The sequence below is a fragment of the Carcharhinus amblyrhynchos genome, chromosome 6, assembly GCF_965287045.1.
Source record: "Carcharhinus amblyrhynchos chromosome 6, sCarAmb.v2.hapA, whole genome shotgun sequence".
Taxonomy (NCBI): Eukaryota; Metazoa; Chordata; class Chondrichthyes; order Carcharhiniformes; family Carcharhinidae; genus Carcharhinus; species Carcharhinus amblyrhynchos.
In genome coordinates, this window is record NC_137329.1 from 99578785 (window position 1) to 99599366 (window position 20582).

The following is a 20582-nucleotide window of genomic DNA, read 5'->3' on the forward strand; positions in this document are numbered from 1 at the left end:
GTACCTCTAAGCATGTCACCTCATTTGTCCCTAATAGTGCACACTCTGCAGCTGTCTGCCTGTTTACTATCTACATATTAGAAGGTTTTTGGGCTATTCTTTGTTAGCTGTTGTTCTGTTGTTTTTGCTGATCTTATTTTTCTTTACACTTAACCTGTAATGGTATTGCACTCATATTTGGCTCTTTTATCTGATCTGGATCATATATCTACCCTGACCCTCCACATCCAAGGAGTCCTGGTTTAGGTTCCCTCTTTTGGCATGTACTTGGCCTGTAGCTTATTCATTCATGGGGCTTGGGTGTCACTGGCCAGCCAGCATTTACTGCCCACCCCTAGTCCCCCTTAGAGGGCAGTTGAGAGTCAACCATATTGCTATGGCTCTGGAATCACATGTAGGCCAGACCAGATAAGGACAGCAGATTTTCTTCACTAAAGGACATTAGTGAACCTGATGGGTTTTTCAACAATGTTCTAAGCAGATTCTTCCAGATTTTTAAAATTTGACTTCAAATTCCACTATATGCTGCAGTGAGATTCGAGCCCTTGTCCCCAGGACATCTGGGTTAAGAGTCTAGTGATCTAAGAACACCTGTTCTTCTATGGTTTTTGATTATTATGAAACATTTTGTGGGATTTTTTGGGCACACTCACCACAAAACCAGAGAATCCTGCCCACAGTCAACCAATCTTTGCATGGTGCCCCCTACTACAATAACTGGCAGGCAGGATGGGAAAATTCCCATGTCGCCTTTTACAGGTAATTGCAAATACAGTTGAATTTCTTCTGAACATCCCAACAACACCAGACTTATTACTATTGATTTCCACTTCAGTCTCTGCATCTTTATTCCTTGTTTAATTACAAGTATAAATTCCACATGGAAATTGCAGCTATCCAATTTATTAGTAACTTGGAACTGCAATCAAGGGACGAGGAAGCCTGCACTATTTCTTTTTGCATCTTGAGAGTCTTAAGTTAGCAATAACATTTTTCAAGTTGAGCCATACTGGAGTACACAATGTGCTGACTATTTAATGGAAAGCCATGTCAGGAAACTATACTTTACTGTCAGATTTTTACCCTTTCAGAACCTGGTGGAGCAGGCCACCAATCATCTTTTGACTAAACTGCTCTGCAATATAATCTATTTTACACGTTCAGCCAGCAGTATCAATATTTTTGAACATAAGCTACTGTGCTTACTTTATTTTGATGACCAAAATGGCAACTTGCTGCCTAACAAAGGTAATCTAATCTGTCTTCCAGCAATTGAAGATATTGACGAAGAAGCAAGCCAAGAGGATTATGAATATAAACTCAGAGGATTTATTGACAGCACTCTTGATAAAAGGTGAATCAAAATCCTTGTATTGTTGGAAATTAAGTCTCCATGGTTGAGAAATGTTTTCCATTGGTTCAAGCTGAAGATGATTTCATAAGCAGTAATTGGTTTACATTTGGATTATAGCTTCAGTAGTTTAGCCCACTGATACAATGTGATAAGACTCAGACATGAGGCTTATTCTTTGCAATGAATTAAATCAGTTGGAACTTCCTGGGGAGCAACTAAAATGAAGTGCACTATTACTTCACATTTTCCCCCTCCCAAAGCTAAATAGGTGAGCCTTTAATTCATATTGATCATTCTGATCAGTTGTAGAGTGGACTCTTATTGATGAAATTAAGGCAAAAGATTAAAGGTGACAGAACATGTATTAGCTCCCTTTGAGTTTCACCATTTAAGTGGTCTTGTGTAAAATGAACATTGCAGATGTGCTAATTTCTATATCTGCATCAGACAAGTTTTTATTTCTTAAACACCTTTAAAAATTGAAGACCTGATTTGCTTAGGCAGTACTGCATTCCAGTTTGGCAGAGTTACTGCAATGGCTTGAAGTTTTGGATTCTTCATGGTTTGCATCAGCTGGTAACTTGTGAAATATGATGCTTTCAGGGTCAGACAAGCCACTTGTGACACCCAGGATTGACCATCTTGTGGGGAAGTACATGACTTGGAATACCATAATGCTATAATTATACCCACTAGTACTGCACATTAATGTTTCAATAAACATTGTTACAACACTTATTAGGATATTGTAGAACTTAAACATCTTTCACTTAACTGTGATTACTTCAACAGTGCAAAGGTCAGATTGTCAGCTCTAGAGGGACTGAAGTCTGCCTTCTCTTCTAAAATCCTTTATGACTTTATCCTGGAAAGAAGGGTGACATTAACAGACAGTATTGAGCGTTGTCTGAAAAAAGGTAATTGATGTAGGATTCCTAATTTCTTTGAGCTAGGTAATATTTTAAGAAATCAAAGTTGGCTTTCTCAAAGATCAGTGGTGATATGATCTTAACACTGACTATAACTTAGTAGTACAATACTGTTAACTGAGCTTTTGAGGATTTAGAAGTTGGCATTAAACCTTGGCTTTTTTCAGTTTAGTTGCTGATTACTGTGGAATTTCTCTTATTAAAAAGGCTAGTGGCATAATTAGAATATTAAAATGTTCAATCTACAGTTAAATTGGTAGTAAGGCAGTTGATTAACTATCATTTTATCACAGGAAAAAGTGAAGAACAATGTATTGCTGCCCACGTTGCTTCTCTTCTTTGCATTCAGCTGGGATCTAGCATTGAAAGCGAAGAGGTCTTCAAAAGTTTGAGGCCCATTTTCAAGACCATCCTTACTGACGGATCAGTCAGCGTGCAAACACGGAGAGCTGTAAGTAAACTTTGTTGTTAATTGTTTTTTTTAATTTTCTCCTCTTTGCATATATGCCGTTGCCTATGTAGAAGTTCCCCTTACTAAGTTGCACTTTTTTGCTTTCCTTCAAGTGTGCTACTAGTTTGGCTGTTTGCTGTTATGTTGCAGCTGATGATATTGAGGTGAGCATAAATGTATTTTACTAAATAGTTGACTATAAAGTAGATCCTTTTAAAGAATGATGCCAGAAATTTACAGTACCAAATTCATTGCCAACAGGATCTACATTTAACCATGACCTACCTTGAGAGTGTCTTCACTACATGCTATCAAAAGGAGGATCAGACGGATTGTTTCCATAGCAGCCAAACTATAACTCTGGGCATCAGCACTTTGATAGCGTGGACGCTGCTGCTAACCATTTGTCCACCTTCATTAATGAAGAAAATATTTCAAACGTATGTTCATTCAAATGCAGTAGTTTAATGATTCATTGCCTGGATAAAGTAAGCAAAAGTTTTTCTTTTCTATCCTAGATGAATGAACTCTGTCAGGGAATCTTGCCTTCCAATTGACAGTTTAAAATCAGTCAACCAAGAATATCAATTTTGTTTAGATCTTATTAACAATATTTTGCATGTTGGTAGTAACCTTTAGAATTGTTACAAAATTAATTCCTGATGGGAGATTGAATCATGTACAGTTAACATTCAATCAGCATTTGCTTTAATTTTTAAATAGCAATTGTCATATAAATTATTCTGGTGGCAACACTACATCTAACCTTTTGATTACTTTTGGGATAAATGTGAATTTCAGTTGCAAATATATTTTGTAAATAAACATTAGTGAATTGTCAAAGGATATGTACTGTTGAGAACAAACTAGTATTTTCACACATTGCAATGTTCCCAATTGATTTATGTTTCAGCCATTTGACCAAACTTCCCAGCCTTCTTTCTTGTGGTGATGTGAACATGAGAATTGCAGCTGGTGAGACAATGGCACTTCTATTTGAGTTGGCCAGAGATTTGTGTGATGTAAGTTATTTTGCCTTCTATTCATTGTCTTGTAGCTATATTGGCAAACCTATTTGTTCCAGTCAAGATGCAAGGTATTTTTAACTTTGGATATTGGACTAAAATTTTAAAAGGTTTGTCAATAACCATTTTAAATGTGGAGCTCTAAATCAAATTGAGAAAATTGACTGAATTTATCTGCCACTAAATTAACAACACCATGGAGTTTCATTTCAGATGTTGCTTGGCTGTGAGTTTTAGAAAGAGCTTTTAATGGGCAAGACAGTAGATGACCTCCTTTTCATCTGTTCACTTAAGCTGTAAAGTACTGAATCTGTAAAGCTGTGAGGCACTCTGGTTGTGTTTAGTGCAATAGGTTTCAACCCTTTCCTTTTTAAAGAATTGGCAAATATTCTAGCTGAGCAGTGCCAGTCCCAAAAAGTTTTTTAAAAAAAATTGCTTATTCTGCAACTTCAAGTTTCTCCTCATTCTTTCATTTACCCTGCTGGCATGTTTCTTCATCACTGTTAACTGATCTTCAGTTTATGCCAATATGTTACCCCCTATACTATCAGCTTTTTTTAAACGATAACCTTGTCAAATGCCTTCTTGCCATCTAAATGCAGTACATCCACCAGTGCTTGCTTTCTTCAATTCCCCAGACCCACTTTCTATAGGACCAGTGCTCACTTGGTTAACTTTGAGGCTCTTGAGCCTTTGGAATTGTCTTACTCAAAAGACAAGGGAAGGTTAGTTATTAAGTATGGGCAAAAATTTGAGGTTTAGATTGCCATCAGATCAGCCACCATCTTATTGAATGTTTGGCAGGCTTGAGGGGCAGATAGACCTCATCCAAATTTGTATATTTGGACTGCTGTTGGATGAATTTTTAGCAACTTAGTGGGAATCTGAATGTGGATTCTGAAGAAAAGGAAACAAAGCTGGAAATTGAAGTCAGAATTAGTGTGGAAAACAGACAAAGGCCAAAAATAGACAACAAGGGAGTTATTCAATGATATTTCAATGCAGGGAGCCATGTGAAGAAGACAGATGAGCTGAAGGCACACAGACCCCTTGAACAATGGTATCACAGCTAGATTTTTAAAAATTCAGTATACGCTTGGAGTGACATGACTCGTGGACTGCAGGCAAAGAGCAGGAGGATGGTGTTAGACTGGATAGCTCTTACTCTGCTGTTGTGGATGTAATGGGACAAATGATTTCCTGTGCCTAAATCTTTCAATGTTTTCATAATGTACTGCAAAGCTGGGATGAATGGCCAAGTGGAGCTTTGTTTATTGAAAAGTTAAAAGTTGTTAAATATAAGTGAATAGCTGAGTCAGTAGGAAGGCTGAGTTTATGCTGAGGTTTTATTCTTGACATGGGCAATATTTTACATGGTTGACTTTAGTATTCTGGTAGTGACGTTGGGGGGGAAAGGTGGAATGGATGGGCAGGAACAAAGTGACTTCTAGTGATCATGTTTGTCTTTGTGTACGCTCTGTGGTGACTGGATTGATCTTGGTTGTGATAGCCATACCATCTAATTGCTTGCTGATACTTGCTGTCAAATTTCATAAGGCATGATGGCAACTTGGGCAAGGTACTAAAAGATGAACCGTACACTAAGGAGCCTCTAATGGAGGGTGAAAATTGAGGGGCAATGCACATGCCTGAGAATTATAACTGACCACTTAACTATATTGGGAGTGTAGTAGGGAATGAGTTGATGAACTTTGCAATACTTGAGAGTGAAAAAATATCCAGTAGTCTAGATGAAGCCTGTTTATAGTCTAGATGCATATATTTCATATATTAAATGTAACTGTTTTCATGTGTCCTTGCTGTTGTACACAAGTTTCAGGTGACCCAGACAGGGAGATAGCAGCTGCTCTTGCTATTGTACACAAGTTTTATGATAAGCCTGCTTAGAAATGTAGTTGACCCAGCTTGTAGTTATGTTGTGCCTTTAATTTCATGGACTTTTGCCTAATATAGTGAAGCCTGCAGGTCCTAAATATATTTTATATTTATTATATACTGCTTATGTCATGTACTAACTTATGAGCATAGATTGCTATACCAGCCTGTTAAGTTTAACTTGTCTTGTCAGCCTGTACGTTAGCTAAGGGCTAATCACATGTCAATTGTGGTCTTGAGAACCATGAAGAAATGCTGAGGCAGCCATGCTCCCATGAGGACAACCCACAGCCTGGGAACCTGCTGAGAATGAGAAGATGCGTATGTGACCGGGGCAGTATAAATATATGCTCAACTTGTAGTCAGAGATGCCTGAGGAACTGCTGTTAGGTGACAGGTGTATCTCCCAAGGCTTTTGAATAAACTGCTGTACTTTGACTCACAATTAGTCTGAAGTATCTTTACCTACAACAGGAGGTTTAAATTGCATAGCTCTACAGAAGGATGTTGCTTGCAGAAGAGTATGTATATCAAGACAAGTGAACCATCTTGCCCAACCTGCTACAGAACCTTGCAAGGTTGAAGCATTCAATATTCATCAGAAACTGGCTCCCTCAAATCAAACTTTAAAGATGGAATGTAATTCATGGAATTTGTGCTTTGTATGCACTCCTAGAGCAATGTAGGTTGTGGCATAGTGCTAAAGAATCCAAATCTTTCAAAAGAAAATTGGCAAAGCTAAGGGGAAACAGTAGCTGGCATGGACACAACTGGCCACATGAGTTCCTGTGCTGTAACCATTGAGTGTGAATGAGACTTTGCCAACATATTCTTCATTTGACTTTCTTACACAATTTCAGCTTTAAATTGCCAGGCATTGAATGATGACCCTTTTAACATCATTCTCTACAGGATTTTGAATATGAAGATATGGAATTCCTATGTGGAAAGCTGAAAAGTTTGGCTACAGATAGTAACAAATATCGAGCTAAAACAGACCGGAAGAAACAGCGCTCTGTGTTTAGAGATGTCTTGAAGACTGTAGAGGTATTTCTATAAGTAACTTGGGGCCTTAATTTTATTTCAATTGTTGAAACTTCTTGGTTCCACTGAAGGTCCATTAGTTTGCACTTGGGCTGAATTTTCTGGTTTTTGCAGCCACAAGTCTTCCTTTGACTGTACAGTTTTTTTAAAAAGAAATAAACTGAGGTGGAAGACCCAGAGCTGTAACAACTTCTGAAATGTACATTGGCAGTGGAGGCTTCCAGAAAGAAATTCCATTTTATTACTTGGGATTCCAGGTTTTCTGGGAATGCATTCCATAATCCTGACTATCACAAAGCAACATCAGATATTGCCTTTTGTGCAGTGGTTTTTAATAACTTGCTCACAAAAGCTGGGAGCTCAGTTAACAGCAGTACTTCATGTGCTCTTAAGTGTTCAGCTTGAACATGGTCTCCAGGCATGGCAAGCTTTTCTGCAAATAAGGAGCAGGGTGTCTGGAACTTAATGTCACAGAGCCAAAACTTAATTCAGAATGTCAAAAGATGAACTTTCAAATGAGCTCTTCTGATGCCAGTTTCTCAAGTTTTGCCAAAATATATTTTGTCTTGGTTTGTACAACAGTCTTGATTCTCTGTAAATCTACTTGGGCTGCAGTCTGATTTTTGGTGATGGCCTTTTCTACCCTTGGCCATTTGCAAGGATTCCTGTACTTAATGGGCAGGAAAAGGAATATGGGAGCTTTTGAGCTCTTTGGGATTGCATAGAAAAATGGCTGCATCATGACTGTCACAGGCTGAAACATTTAATTGTTGGACAGTATTGGACCTGAATTCACTATTGAAATAAAAAGCCAATGGCATTCACCATGTTTCTGCAAAATGGCACAGCAGCTTTGGGAGAGGGCAGGTGAATAATAAACACAAATATCCAAAGGTTGTGTTGCTCTGCCATGTTTTCTGTGAAAACAGCACCTCATTGTGCATTGAACATGCACATTGTGAAGTTTCTCTAACTGTACAAAAATGATCAACTATGCTTTCCTCATGTCCATTTCAGATGTACATTTTTAATGACACGAACTTTAAATTATTATCAAACAACACCTCTTGGTGCTGAAAATAAATTAATACCAAATGTGGGGATCTCATTCCACCAGGTTTTCAATTTTGTAAATTTTCATCATGCTCCATTTTGTATCTATCCTTGTGCTGCTAACACATCAAATTCCATGTTAGTTAAGGCAGTACAACTGTCTGCCCTGTTCATTCTGTTGCACTTTTATAGTTGCCTTTTGTCATCAAATCCATTTGCCTGTCGAATCCTGTTTTGAAAAGCTAATTTAATTGCTAGATGTTTCTAGGAAGATTAGTTGTGGCTCTGGAAAGTTTTACTTTGATCCAAATATCCAGTGCATGTTTTTGTACAACTATTTTCTGCTTGTGTGCTAATTATTGTATTTGATCTCCACTTAGGGCTTATTTACAATGCTGAAGACCAAACTAAATTACTTTGCTCCTTTTGAGCAGTATTGGTTCAGTAAATGAACTTATTTTATTTTTGCGCTCCTATATTAATTTATTATCAGTTTGGATTAGGAGTACACTCTGGCAAGCTGTTGTGGAGGCAGGGAAGGTCATGTCAAATGTCATAGCTGTTGGGGAAAACAGTCTTTAACAATTTCCTTTGTACCCCTGCGCTACCCCCCTCTCTCTCTCTCTCTCCAGCACTGCACTGAGTTATCTGACTGGTTTTTGTTTCTGAACATGCTCAAATCCCATCTGAGCTGTTCTGAAGCAACCTGGTATCAGTGGTTAGCACTGCCTCACAGCACCAGGGACCTGAGTTTGATTCCTGCCTTGGGTTGCTGTCTGTGCAGGCTCTGCACATTCTCCCCATGTCCTCATAGGTTTCCTCTGGGTGCTCTGGTTTCCTCCCACAGTCCAAAAGATGTGCTGGTTAAGTGCATTAGCCATGTTAAATTCTCCTTTGTACCTGAACTGGCAATGGAGTATCACAAATAGGGAATTTTCACAAACATCATTGCAATGTTAATGTACTCTACTTGTGACAAACTTTAAAAATTTGATTGTTTAGCCAATAAATTTCTAACTTGCTTTCTGTCCCTCAGGCAAGTAACATGAAGTGAATATTCTAGTATAAGCATTGGCTGTTTAAATTTCCCTTAGCGGTAGAAGGAAAGCTTAGCATGCTGAGTTACTTTTCTGGACAAATTTTTGCTGGGGGGGGGGGGGGAGAACAGTGGTGTGGAAGCCTGAACTCAGCATGAAAGATTCAAAATGTTGTAATAAACATCTGACTAGGATTTTTACTTCCCACAGGAAGGAGACTTTGACCCTGAAACTATTACATTTGGCCCCGAATGCATGTATATTGACAGCTGGGTTAAAAAGCGGACCTATGAAACCTTCAAAGAATTGCTTGCCTCTGGTACAAGGTTCCATCTACAGGTTAGTCATTAATGTTATAAAATATGCCACTGATTAGGCACAATATACCACCAAGCCAAATGTGATATGGCACATTATCAGAGGCTGTAAGGAAGGAATTCCAGAGGGCCCAGAACATAAAGCATGATTCACCACACATGGAGCAATTTAAATTGTGGTATGCTTGACACAAATTAGATGAGCACATGTCTTGGAGTTGGAAAGTTGGAGAGATTTGAAAACTAGTGAGAATTTTACAATAGAAGTTAGTTGAATGGTGGTCAAGGTAGGTCAGTGAGCACAGAGGTGATGTGTGACTGATACTTTCTACAGGTGAAGATGTGAATAAGTTTCCCTGATACAGCATGGGCATGGGTAATGGCTGGGCAGCATGGTGGCCATGGTTAGCACTGCTGCCTCAGTGCTAGGGATCCAAGTTCTGCAGAATATCCCATAAATTTGATCCAATTTAATATTGCTATTTGCCCTCCATCAAATCGCATAGTATCAAATGTAAAATAACCTGAGGATTGCAGTAGTGATACAGGACTAGAGAAAGTGGAACATGCAGTGGTTAGCACTGCTGCCTCACAATGCCAGGAACCCAAGTTCAATTCCTGGCTTGGGTCACTGCAGAATCTGCATGTTCTCTCCATGTCTGAGGGTTTCCTAATGGGTGCTTGGTTTACATCCAGTTTGAAACATGCTAGTTTGGTGCACTGGCCATGGTAAATTCTCCCTCAGTGTGCCTGAACAGGTGTTAGTGTGGTGACTAGGGGGATTTTCAGTGATTTCATTGAAGCGTTAATGTAATTCTTTGAGACATTAAATAAACTTTAAAATGTCCACCTAGGTTAAACTTTAAACCATGGGAGTGAGACTTGAACTCGTTGCTAATTTTATTTAAATCACCATTTTCTTGACTGTTTTTGGTTTGACCAACACTCAAATGTGACTTCCATGAACTATATTTTTTTTACAGTAAAACAAATAAGCATGCAGCATAACATCATTAATGGCCTGGATTTTAACGCAAGAAATTGGAACAGGAGCAACTCTTTGAGCCTATTCCACCATTCAATTTGATCATGGCTAATCTGACACTTCACATTTTTCTTGTCCTTTCCATGTAATCCTTGATTCCCTTACTGAAAAATGTATCTTGGCCTCAAACACAAGGTGTTTGCCCCCAACAGCTCTGACAGAGTTCCAAAGGCACTCAACCCTCAGGTTTATTGTCATTAGCAACACTGTCAGTATTTGCTGTCATTATTCCATTGAAACTGACAGCAATTCTAAAGTCAACATGAAAATCTAGAAATTCTTGGCAGCGATTGTGCTACTCCAGCAGGTGTACTTAAGGACTCAGTGCCAACTGTGTAGTGAAAATTCCTTTTGTAGAAACCCATGAAAAAGTTGAACCTCATTGAACGAGATAAAGGGTTTTTAAAATGTGTACAAGCTTCATATTCTAATTCTGTACAAGTGCTCAAATTAATTTTGTATTTAATGTCAGATTTATCCATTATGATATCACATTTTATATCAGTTTTTGTTATTTTAAGCTTCTATACTTATCCAATCTGTATTTCCCAATATTTGAACTGTTAAGTGAAGGACACTGTTTTTTAACTTGTTTGCTGTGTGTGAATACTTCAATGATTGGCTGCTTGCTGATGCTGAACTGCTGGAGATCTTTTAACTTTGTGCCAGATTTTAAACTGCTGTCAGGAGTAGGGGAAATCTGTGTGCATCTTTAATGTTTCATCATTGATCACAAAACCAGGCAGTTCAATCAAAATGAAACAGCATATAATATGACTCAAATATGACTGAGTGCTGAGAGTTTGGGTTGAGGGAATCTTTTTCGATTTTTAAAAAAAAGGACTTTTTTGTAAGTATTTAACTACAAGTGCTACTCTGTGTTCTAACTCTCACCAGGGACCCAGGCAGGGAGATGGAAGCATCAACTGGCAAACAGCTGATAGCTAATTAAAGAAAATAGCCAGAACTGTGTTCTGTATCTCAGCTGGGGTCATTAATGTCAGGCAACTGACATTGTGCTGAGAGCTTTGAAGTTGAGGCACTTCTGAGGGGAGGGTGTTCACTTCCTTAATTTTTTAAATCCTGTTGGGATTTGTTCTTGTTGTACTGCAAGGAAGAGTACCTGAGTATCAGGTGAGTGGTTAAGGTCAATACTATTCCGAGGGTTAAACTAGTACAGGGATTTTGAGCAAGATTAAAATAGTTAATCAAAATTTAGTTAAACACACAGGTGGCAGAACAGGTAATTGCTTGGCTGCAGCATGTGGGAGCTTCTGGATACCATTGTGATCCTTGGCAAAAAAAAAACTGCAGTAACTGTCTGTAGCTTGAGTTTTGCTTCAGGCAAAACTTGCACTAATACCTGAGGGAAAAATTGCGTTGATGCTTTGTACCTGGAAGCAGTCAAATCGTATGGGGTTGGGCATTCTGATTTAGAAGGTTGTCAGGGAAGGAAGGAGCAATCACCAGAGAAATGGCATTGAGCAGCTTGTTTGGGCTGGTGGACTAAAAAATGTCTACTAAGATGGTTGTTTTTTCAAAGTTCCATAGATTTGGGGAAGAGTGCATTAGATTGGGAAATAACATTTTAACACCTTTTTATTTTAAAATGGGGAATTGGGAAACTGGAAACTACAAGGCTGTTGGCTTAATCTGTTATGAAGAAAATGTTACAAGCTATTGAAGATGTTGCAGGGCACTTGCAGAGACAACATGATTTTGCACAAAGGAAATAGTTTTTAACCCACTTATTTGGTGTCCTTTGAATGCATAACATGTGGTGATGGGGAGCTTGTGGTCATAATTTTCCAGAAAGCACTTGATAAGGTGCTGTGTCAAAGGGTGTTGCAGAAGATAAAAGCTCCTGGTTTCAGGGATAATACATTAGCTAATCTAACAATGCTGACAAATGGGATAAGTATTGTAACACAGATCAGTATGGGACCTCTGCTTTTTGCAATTTTCATAAAAATTGGATGAAGGGACTGAAGATAAGGTTGCCAAATTTGCTGAAAATTGTGAAGAGGACATGAGGGAGTGGGCAAGAGCATAATGTGGCAAATGTGAAACTGTCCATTTTGACAGGAATTAAAACTAATCTAATTGAGTGATTGCAGGACTGATCCATGAATCACAAGGCTAGTATGCAGTAATTGGGACAGTGTTTTTGAGGGGAAATTCAGTGCAAGTCAGGAGGTTGTGTTTCAGTTGTCCAGTTACTTGAGACCACTTCTGAAGTATTGTGTACTGTAAGAATGTTAATGTGTTAGCAGTTCAGAATGTTTGAGATTAATACCAGGAATGGACAGGTTGTCTTGAGGAAAGATTGGACAGTGTAGGCTTGTATTCACTGGAGTTTAGAATAAGTGATTGAAACATACAAGATCCTGAGGGGTCTCAGGGTGCATGTAGAAAGGATGCTTCAAGTTGATGTCAAGCCAGGGGATTTTCTGTTCACAATAGGGATTGCCCATTTAAAATGAGATTATATATTGAGTGCCTTACTGATTAAGCCAAGATGGGATAAATTGGGAATGAACAAAATCCCAATTTGCCATTCCAAAGAATAATAAGTATCCTGACTTTTTTGTATTTGAGTGAAAAGAATACCAAATTAATTTCCTGCCCCAAAAGGCAACAGTAGGTGGGCACTGTTTTGTAGGCTTGGGTGTTTTGCTATTGTGCTCACTTACTGAGGTCACTAACATTGAGGTTTTGTGACTCCAAGCCTGTTCCTTCAAAACTAAAGCTGTCAGAAATATGACTTGATTACTGTAGTTCAGTGCTGTCCACTTAGACCCCTTTCCTCTGCCCTTCCCAAGTTTTATTAGTATTTACTCAGTTATTGCATTCTACTACTAAGTTACTGACCTTGTTTATAAACATAGAACATTACAGCACAGTACAGGCCCTTCAGCCCTCAATGTTGTTCTGAGCTATGTCCAATCCCAAGATCAAGCTATCCCCCTCCCTATAATTCTGGAGTGCTCCATGTGCCTATCCAATAACTGCTTGAAAGTTTGTAAAGTGTCTGACTCCACTATCACAGCAGGCAGTCTATTCCACACCCCAACCACTCAATAAGGATCTACTTCAGACATCCCTCATATCTCCCACCATGAACCTTATAGTTATGCCCCCAGTAACAGCTACAAACATTCAAGGAAATAGTCTCTGCACATCCACTCTATCCCCCTCATCTTAAACCTCTAAGTCACCTCTCATCATCTTCTGCTCCAAAGAGAAGTCCCAGCTCCCTCAACTTTTCCTCATACGACCTACCCTCTAAACTAGGCAGTATCCTGGTTAATCTCCTCTGCACTCTCAGTGCTTCCACATCCTCCATGAGGTGACCAGAACTGAACACAATATTCCAAATGTGGTCTCTAATGTCCAGTATAGTTACAACATTACCCCACAGCTCTTAAACTCAAACCCCCCATTAATAAATGCTAACACTATATAAGCCTCCTTCTTCTATTAAGTGGCTCTATCCACTTGATTGGCAACCTTCAGATTTGTGGATATGAACCCCCAAGATCTCTGTTCCTCCACATTCCTCAGAACCCTGCTGTTGACCCTGTAATCTGCATTCAAGTTTGTCCTACCAAAAATGAATTGCCTCACACTTATCAGGGTTAAACACCATCTGCCACTTTTTTCAGCCCAGCTCTGCATCCCATCAATGTCTCTTTACAGCCTGCAAGAGCCCTCCACCAATCTTGGTGTCATCAGCAAATTTACTAATCCACCCTTCAGCCCCTTCCAAGTCATTGATTAAAAATCACAAAGCAGAGGACTGTGCACTGACCCCTGTGGTACTGTTAACTGGCCTCCAGGCCCCCAATTTTCCCTCCACCACCCTCTGTCTTCTATGATACAGCCAGTTAATTATCCAATTGACCAAATTTCCTTCTATCCCACACCATCTTCATGAGCCTACCATGTGGAACCTTATCAAACTTCTTACTAAATCCATGTATACGACATCAACTACTCTACCTTCGTCTAAACACCTAGTTACCACCTCAAAGAATGCAATCAAATTTGAGGCAGGACTTACCACCTCATGAAACTGTGCTGACTATCCTGGATTAAACAATCTTTCTAAATGGTCATAAATCTTATCTCTCAGGACCCTTTCCATAACTTACCAACCACTGAAGTAAGACCAACTGGCCTATAATTACCAGGGTCATTCCTGTTTCCTTAAAGAGGAACAACATTTGCCACTCTCCAGTCCTCTGGCATTATCCCTGTGGACAGTGAGGACCTAAAGATCAAAGCTAAAGGCTCTGCAATCTCATCCCTTGCCTCAAAGAATTCTCAGATGTATCCCATCTGGCCCAGGGGACTTATTGACCCTCAGGTTTTTCAAAATTGCCAATACACCTTCCCTCAACATCTACCTCCTCCATCCTATCAGCCTGTATCATGCACTCCTCAAAAACATGGCCCCTCTCCTTGGTGAACAGAGGTTTTCATTCAACACCTTGCCTATCTCTTCTGACTCCATGCACGCTGTCCAGAAAACTGTTCTAACTTGCTACCTCTGCAGTCACACACCCCTGCTAATAACATGTTTTGCTTTACAAATTGGTGCTTTGGTGACTTCTAAATTACACATTATATAGAGTACAAAGAACACTGATTTAAACCAATTGATCCATATCTGTTTGTCCTTGCTTATCTGGCTTCCTCTTAACACATAGTGGCAAGTTTCACTTTTCTAGCATACCCTCAGCTTTGCATTGTGTAGCTTCTGCATGTTTCCTGTTTTTATGCCAGTTTCTGCAGGGTTCTACTTGACACAGATAGTGTTTGTGCCAGTTACTACTTAGTAATTGATACCTGAGTGTCTTTGAAGTGTTTATTTTGGTGTCACAAGTAGTTTACATTAACAATGCAGTGATGTTACTGTGAAAATCCTGTAGTCACCACATTCCAGCATGTGGTTGGGTACATCTGAGGGAGAATTTAGCACAGCCAATGCACCTAACCAGCTTTGGACTGGGAGAAAACCAGGGCACCTGGAGAAAACCCATGCAAACACTGGAGAACATGAAAATTCTGCACAATGATGCAAGCTGGGAATTGAATCCAGGACCCTGGTGCTGAGGCAGCAGTGCTAACCACTAGCACAAAAGGGGTTGGCCAACTGAGTTGTTTGAAGGTGGGAGGACATGAGCTTAATTATACCCATGAAGACATTCCAGTTGGAGTTGATAGCTAACAATCTGAAGCTGAGGAAGAGGATGAAATTAATTTTGCAATATTTTAGAGCTATTGGCAGGAAGAAAATTGTGATCATTGACTTTACTTTTGGATGTAGAAGCTAATTTGTGGGTGTCTTGTCATGTCCAAATCACTTAGGACACAGATAAATAGTTTGAAGCTATAAATGGCTCCAAATGGAGTGGTGGCATTCTTCTCTAGCAAAATGTGATTCAGCTTGTCTTTGCTGTTGTACAATCAGCAGAGGCTTCAGAGTGGGTTGCCTAGTTACCCACTTGGCTAGTGATGGTGTAAAGAGATCTGACGATCTCGATTTATTTTGTTCTGTAAATATCCCTGAATATTCTCAATGTTTGATACTTTATTTGCTATGATTGAACATTGTTTTGTGCAGTAAAGCCTTCCACTGCATTCACCAGGCATATAAATGGCATTGTGAAACTATGAATGAGGTGATTGTAAATTTTGAATCTTTGTTGCTTAGTGATTTGTTGCCTAGTGATCTCTTTGGTCAACATGACTAGACTGTTTTTGTTTTTGTGGGAGCTAAAAGGCTTTTGATATGTCTTTGTTCAACAGGCTAATGAATTTGTGCGCAGTGTATTTGAGCTAGGACCACCACTGTTGCTTGATGCAGCTACACTCAAAGCAAGCAAAACTTCTCGTGTTGAACGGGTAAGGCAAAAAGTAATGCATTCACATTAAAAATAGATTATCAGCATCCCTTTTAAGAATGTGTGTAATTTGGAGAAAATGAGAGACTAAGTCAGTATTTTGGAAGAGCAGTTGCCTAGATGGTAACAAAAATGTTAGATTTTCTGATCAGATTACTAACATGTCTAGTTCCAACTATTTGTCATAGCTTATATTAAGTCTACCACTAAGTTTTTTTAATGTACTTTTTAACTAATGGAAATAACCTTCAGCCTTAATTTTTCCATTGCTGTTTTTCAGCACTTTTACAATGCTGCTGTTTGCAAAGCTAGAACAAAGGCCAGGAACAAATTTCGTGACAAACGATTAGACATTGGCGAATATGTTTAAATTCTTGCCAGAATTCAGTAGGAAGTTTCCTCTGGACTGTAACTATTGTATGTACTTTTTGTTAGACGTAGCAACAGAGGGTAAAAACGCTCTGTTTTCCTCTTCCACCTCTGCAAATCCAGCCCACCCTTGTAAGTGTTTTCCCTCATCATGCTTAAATTTTGTTTGTTTCCAAATATCAACTAACCACCTAGGTATAATGGATTCCTCTATTTTGTAACTGAATTTTGCACAAATGGGAATGATGCTACTTAATTTGTACATGATTTAATTGATATAAGTGTAACTCTAGTTTGATTGACAGTCAGTATCATGCTATATAACATGATCAGAATTTTACATTTTATACAGTAAACATTGCATTCATTTCATGCTGACATTGTAATTTCAATTTGATCAATAAATGTATTTTAAACTGGTAAAATTGTGTCCAATGTTTTTGAGTATGAATTCAAAGATTTCAGAAAACATTAAGTGCAGCACCAGAGATGCAATTAAAAACAATACTGGAAATACTCAGGCCTGGCAGCATTTGAGTGAAAAGCTAACATTATCCTTTGTTCTGAAAGAATAACTCTCACTGCATATACTGCCTGCATACTCTATTTCCAGCATTTGCTGTCTTTTTATTTTAGATTTCCTGCAGTATTTGGTGTTACTTAGAAATACAGTAGTCTGCTCTAACCTTACTGGGAGCTAGCTATCTAAACACATCTGACCATGTGGCTGGTTTGTAGTGGACAAGATATACATCTTTGACCAAGCTCAAATATTCCACATACTTTTTTAATGTCCACTTGGCCTATCTGTACATGCTTGACATAAAATAGAGCAACTGTTGTGTTCATCTGTTTGTGAAAAACAAGGTGGTCTCTTTGGGCAAATTTGTCCTTGCATCAAATGTAGCATGCCCTTTCCAGCAATGGAGAAGGGCAATAGCTGCAATGTCATGGGGATATTACTTCCAGGGCACACTTGAGCCTATTGCCATTCCTTTACTATTACTGGGCTAATGTCTTTGCCTTCCCTACTGAGCATTATTTACCTCTTACTGTATTTCAAGAAGGCCCCTCATAACATCAAAGCTCTGGACAATAAATGGATCTTTTCAGTATCTCCATACCAAAGCACAAGTGTTGATGGGACCCAGTTCAGTTATAACCTGAGGTCACTGAAGTTTGCATGTGCTCCCCATGGGTTAGCTGGATTGGCTATGCTAAATTGGCCCTTAGTGTCAGGGGGATTAGTGGGGTAAATGTGTAGGGTTACAGGAATAGGGCCTGTGGTTAGTGTAGACTCAGCCAAATGGCCACCTTCTGTACTGTAGGGATTCTGACTATAATGAGCAACAACTGATGAATGTCTGATTTGGATTTTAAAAGTCAAAGCTACCTTGACTGGATGTCCTTGCATTTTGAGGACCACCTCCCATTTGAAACTTTTGCTGTGATGTGGGGGGGAAAATGAGTTGAGGATCAAACATCAATGTAAGTTAAACTGATATAAGCATAGCATAATTGTAGATTTTCTAGTGATTATGAAGGTCTAGTATGTACTGACCTAAATTTCCATTTATTATGCCTAATTTTATTCTGCTTGCAATAGGGAAATGAATGAAAAGGCAACTTGATATATGATAGGCTTTTTGTCATCCAATCTCATTTTTGGTATGGAGAATCAGTGTTTCAGGAGCTTTTTAACATAAGTAGGCTTCACTGAAGTTGAACACCTTTAATCCTTTGGTCATTTAAGAACCCAGTTGCAATTGCTTGTGCACACCTGTACTTTTCTGGAATGTGCTTTTGAGGTATAGCTCAGTATTAGTGGATGAGACTTGGAGTGTCTATACTTGTATGTATAACATTTCACAAATGATTTATGAAATTAATGAAAAAGCTATTAATGTCATTTCAACTATGGAAAGTGCACTCAGGCACAGAATTCTTACAATGCAAAAGATGCCAATCTTGTCTGTATCCACTCCCAAGGAGCATTATAACTATACCATTCTCCTGCCTCTTCCCTGTATCTCTGCATATTTGTTTATATTTAGATAATAGTCCCCCTCAAATGCTTCAATTGAACCAGCTATACACTGAAGTCCCAGTTGTGAATCTCATTTAAAAACCGAGGGAAGGCAGGGCCTATTCAGTTTCATTCCTGGCAGTCTACATGCCCAGTGACCCCGAAAATGTCAACCTCCTGTTTGCTGGCCAGCCCAAGACAACCACCACCTGTCTCCCCCCCATGCCCCTCAGCAATTTCCCAAGCCAGCCCCAACCCCCTCTGCCCTGGAGTGCCTTGATGTCCAGGTCCAACCCACCCTTGTGTTCTCTATCCCAGAGCAATCCCAATGCAGAGTGACAGCAGGGCCCCAGCCCCTTGGCACTGCCCAGTGCAGTGCCAGGGCCCACAAGCCCCAATTGCCCCCTTCATTTTGACAGGCTGTCCTGCTAGTTCTCCGAAAGTGGGGAGCTAGTCTGAACCTTGCTGGAATGAAATGCTTGTGGTGGGCTAGTCCTGATAATGAACACATGCAGAAAAGATGTAAATTACTTACTTAGCTTCCTACCAGTTTCCAATGTGATCTAACCAGCAACTGTTCATCAGCTCTGGGAAATGTGCATGTGTTCCTGGGGCATATACAAATCCCTGTTCAAGGCCAAAGATGCATGTCTCCCACTGTGACCTGACAAAGTTGCAGGTTGCAATGCAATGGGAGAATTGTGGCCTGGGTTCCTAGGGATGCAGAAATCTTGAATTTTTTTTTTAAAAAATCAAATTTTGGATAACCATCATTAGAAAAACCCCATCTCATTCAATACATCCTTTACCTGGTCTCTAGTAATAAGAACATAAGAAATAGGAGCAGGAGTAGGCCTTCGAGCCTGCCCCGCCATTCAATAAGATCATGGCTGATCTGTTGTGGCTCAGTTCCACTTTCCCGCCCTCTCCCCATAACCCTTAATCCCCTCTCTTATCAAGAACCCATCAACCTGCTTCTTAAAAATATTTAGCGAGGCAGCTGCTCAGCTATATCAACCATGACAAAGCCAAAATGTAAATGAAAGTAGATGGACTATCTAGCATTGACCTAACCACCAGTAATAATAAACCCAGTCCTGTTGATCTTGCAAAATCCTCCTTTTGTGCCAAAAAAGACACAGACTAGTCAAACAATAGGCTGACAATTGTAATGATGGAATCATACTTTATGGCCAATATCATGCCACTGCTACCAGCAAGAGTGGTGGCAGTGCTGTTCTCCATAGGTGGGCAATATTAAATCTCATAGCATCAATTCAAACATGGGCAAGGAAACATGCTGATTGTCACATCCTGTACCCTTCCAGTTGCTGACTCAGTACTACTCTGCATACCACTTGGAGAGCACTGATGGTGGTAGCATTGATAATGTACTCTGGGTAGGGAACTTCAATATACATTACCATTGGCTGACTGAGTTTCAAAAGGCCATAGTTGTAGATTGGGTCTGCAGCAGGTAGTGAGGGAATGACCCATTTGATCTCACCCTCACCAATCTACTTATCACAGATACATCTAACTATGATAGTATCAGTAAGACAGAACACCACATGGTCCCATCTTCATGTTGATGATATGTTGTTGTGTGGCACCATCACTGTGCTAAATTGAATAGATTTTGAACAGATCTAGCAGAATTATACTCAACTGCAATCTATAACCTCATGGTTTGGCATATCACCCACTACCATTACTGTCAACCCTCCTGGTTCAATGAGCAGCATCAGGCATACATAAAAATGAGGTGTCAAACTGGTGAAGGTACAATACAGGATTATTTGCATACCTGACAGCATAAGCAGCAAGTGATAGAGTTAGGTGATCCCATTGGATCAGACCAACAACTCACTGGAGCAGGATGCTTGATAAATACCCACATCATCCATGCTGGAAGAGCCCAACACATCAGAGCAAAATGTAAGGCTGAGACATTCACTACAATCTTTAGCCAGAAGTGCTGAGTGGACAATCCATCTCAGCCTCCACCAGAGGTCCCCAGCTTTGCAGGTGCCTTTCTTCAGCCAATTTGGTTCACTCAATGTATTATCGAGGAATGCTGAAGGCACTAGATACTGCAAAGCATATGGGCCCTGACAATACTCCAGC

At 39.5% G+C, this 20582-nt stretch overlaps 1 protein-coding gene across 1 annotated transcript in view; it reads left to right on the top strand.

Moving 5' to 3' along the window:
• The window catches only part of ifrd1 (interferon-related developmental regulator 1), a 29272-nt gene extending 12424 nt beyond the window's left edge, over nucleotides 1-16848 (top strand). The window contains exons 3-12 of the mRNA XM_080191058.1: nucleotides 1270-1354; nucleotides 2147-2271; nucleotides 2577-2734; nucleotides 2848-2898; nucleotides 2996-3174; nucleotides 3648-3756; nucleotides 6568-6702; nucleotides 9000-9128; nucleotides 15966-16061; nucleotides 16341-16848. Of these exons, the coding sequence (XP_080047184.1) occupies nucleotides 1270-1354; nucleotides 2147-2271; nucleotides 2577-2734; nucleotides 2848-2898; nucleotides 2996-3174; nucleotides 3648-3756; nucleotides 6568-6702; nucleotides 9000-9128; nucleotides 15966-16061; nucleotides 16341-16430 (1157 nt within the window). The 3' untranslated portion in view covers nucleotides 16431-16848. The remainder of the gene's footprint in view (nucleotides 1-1269; nucleotides 1355-2146; nucleotides 2272-2576; nucleotides 2735-2847; nucleotides 2899-2995; nucleotides 3175-3647; nucleotides 3757-6567; nucleotides 6703-8999; nucleotides 9129-15965; nucleotides 16062-16340) is intronic.
• The last annotated feature ends 3734 nt before the right edge of the window (nucleotides 16849-20582 follow it).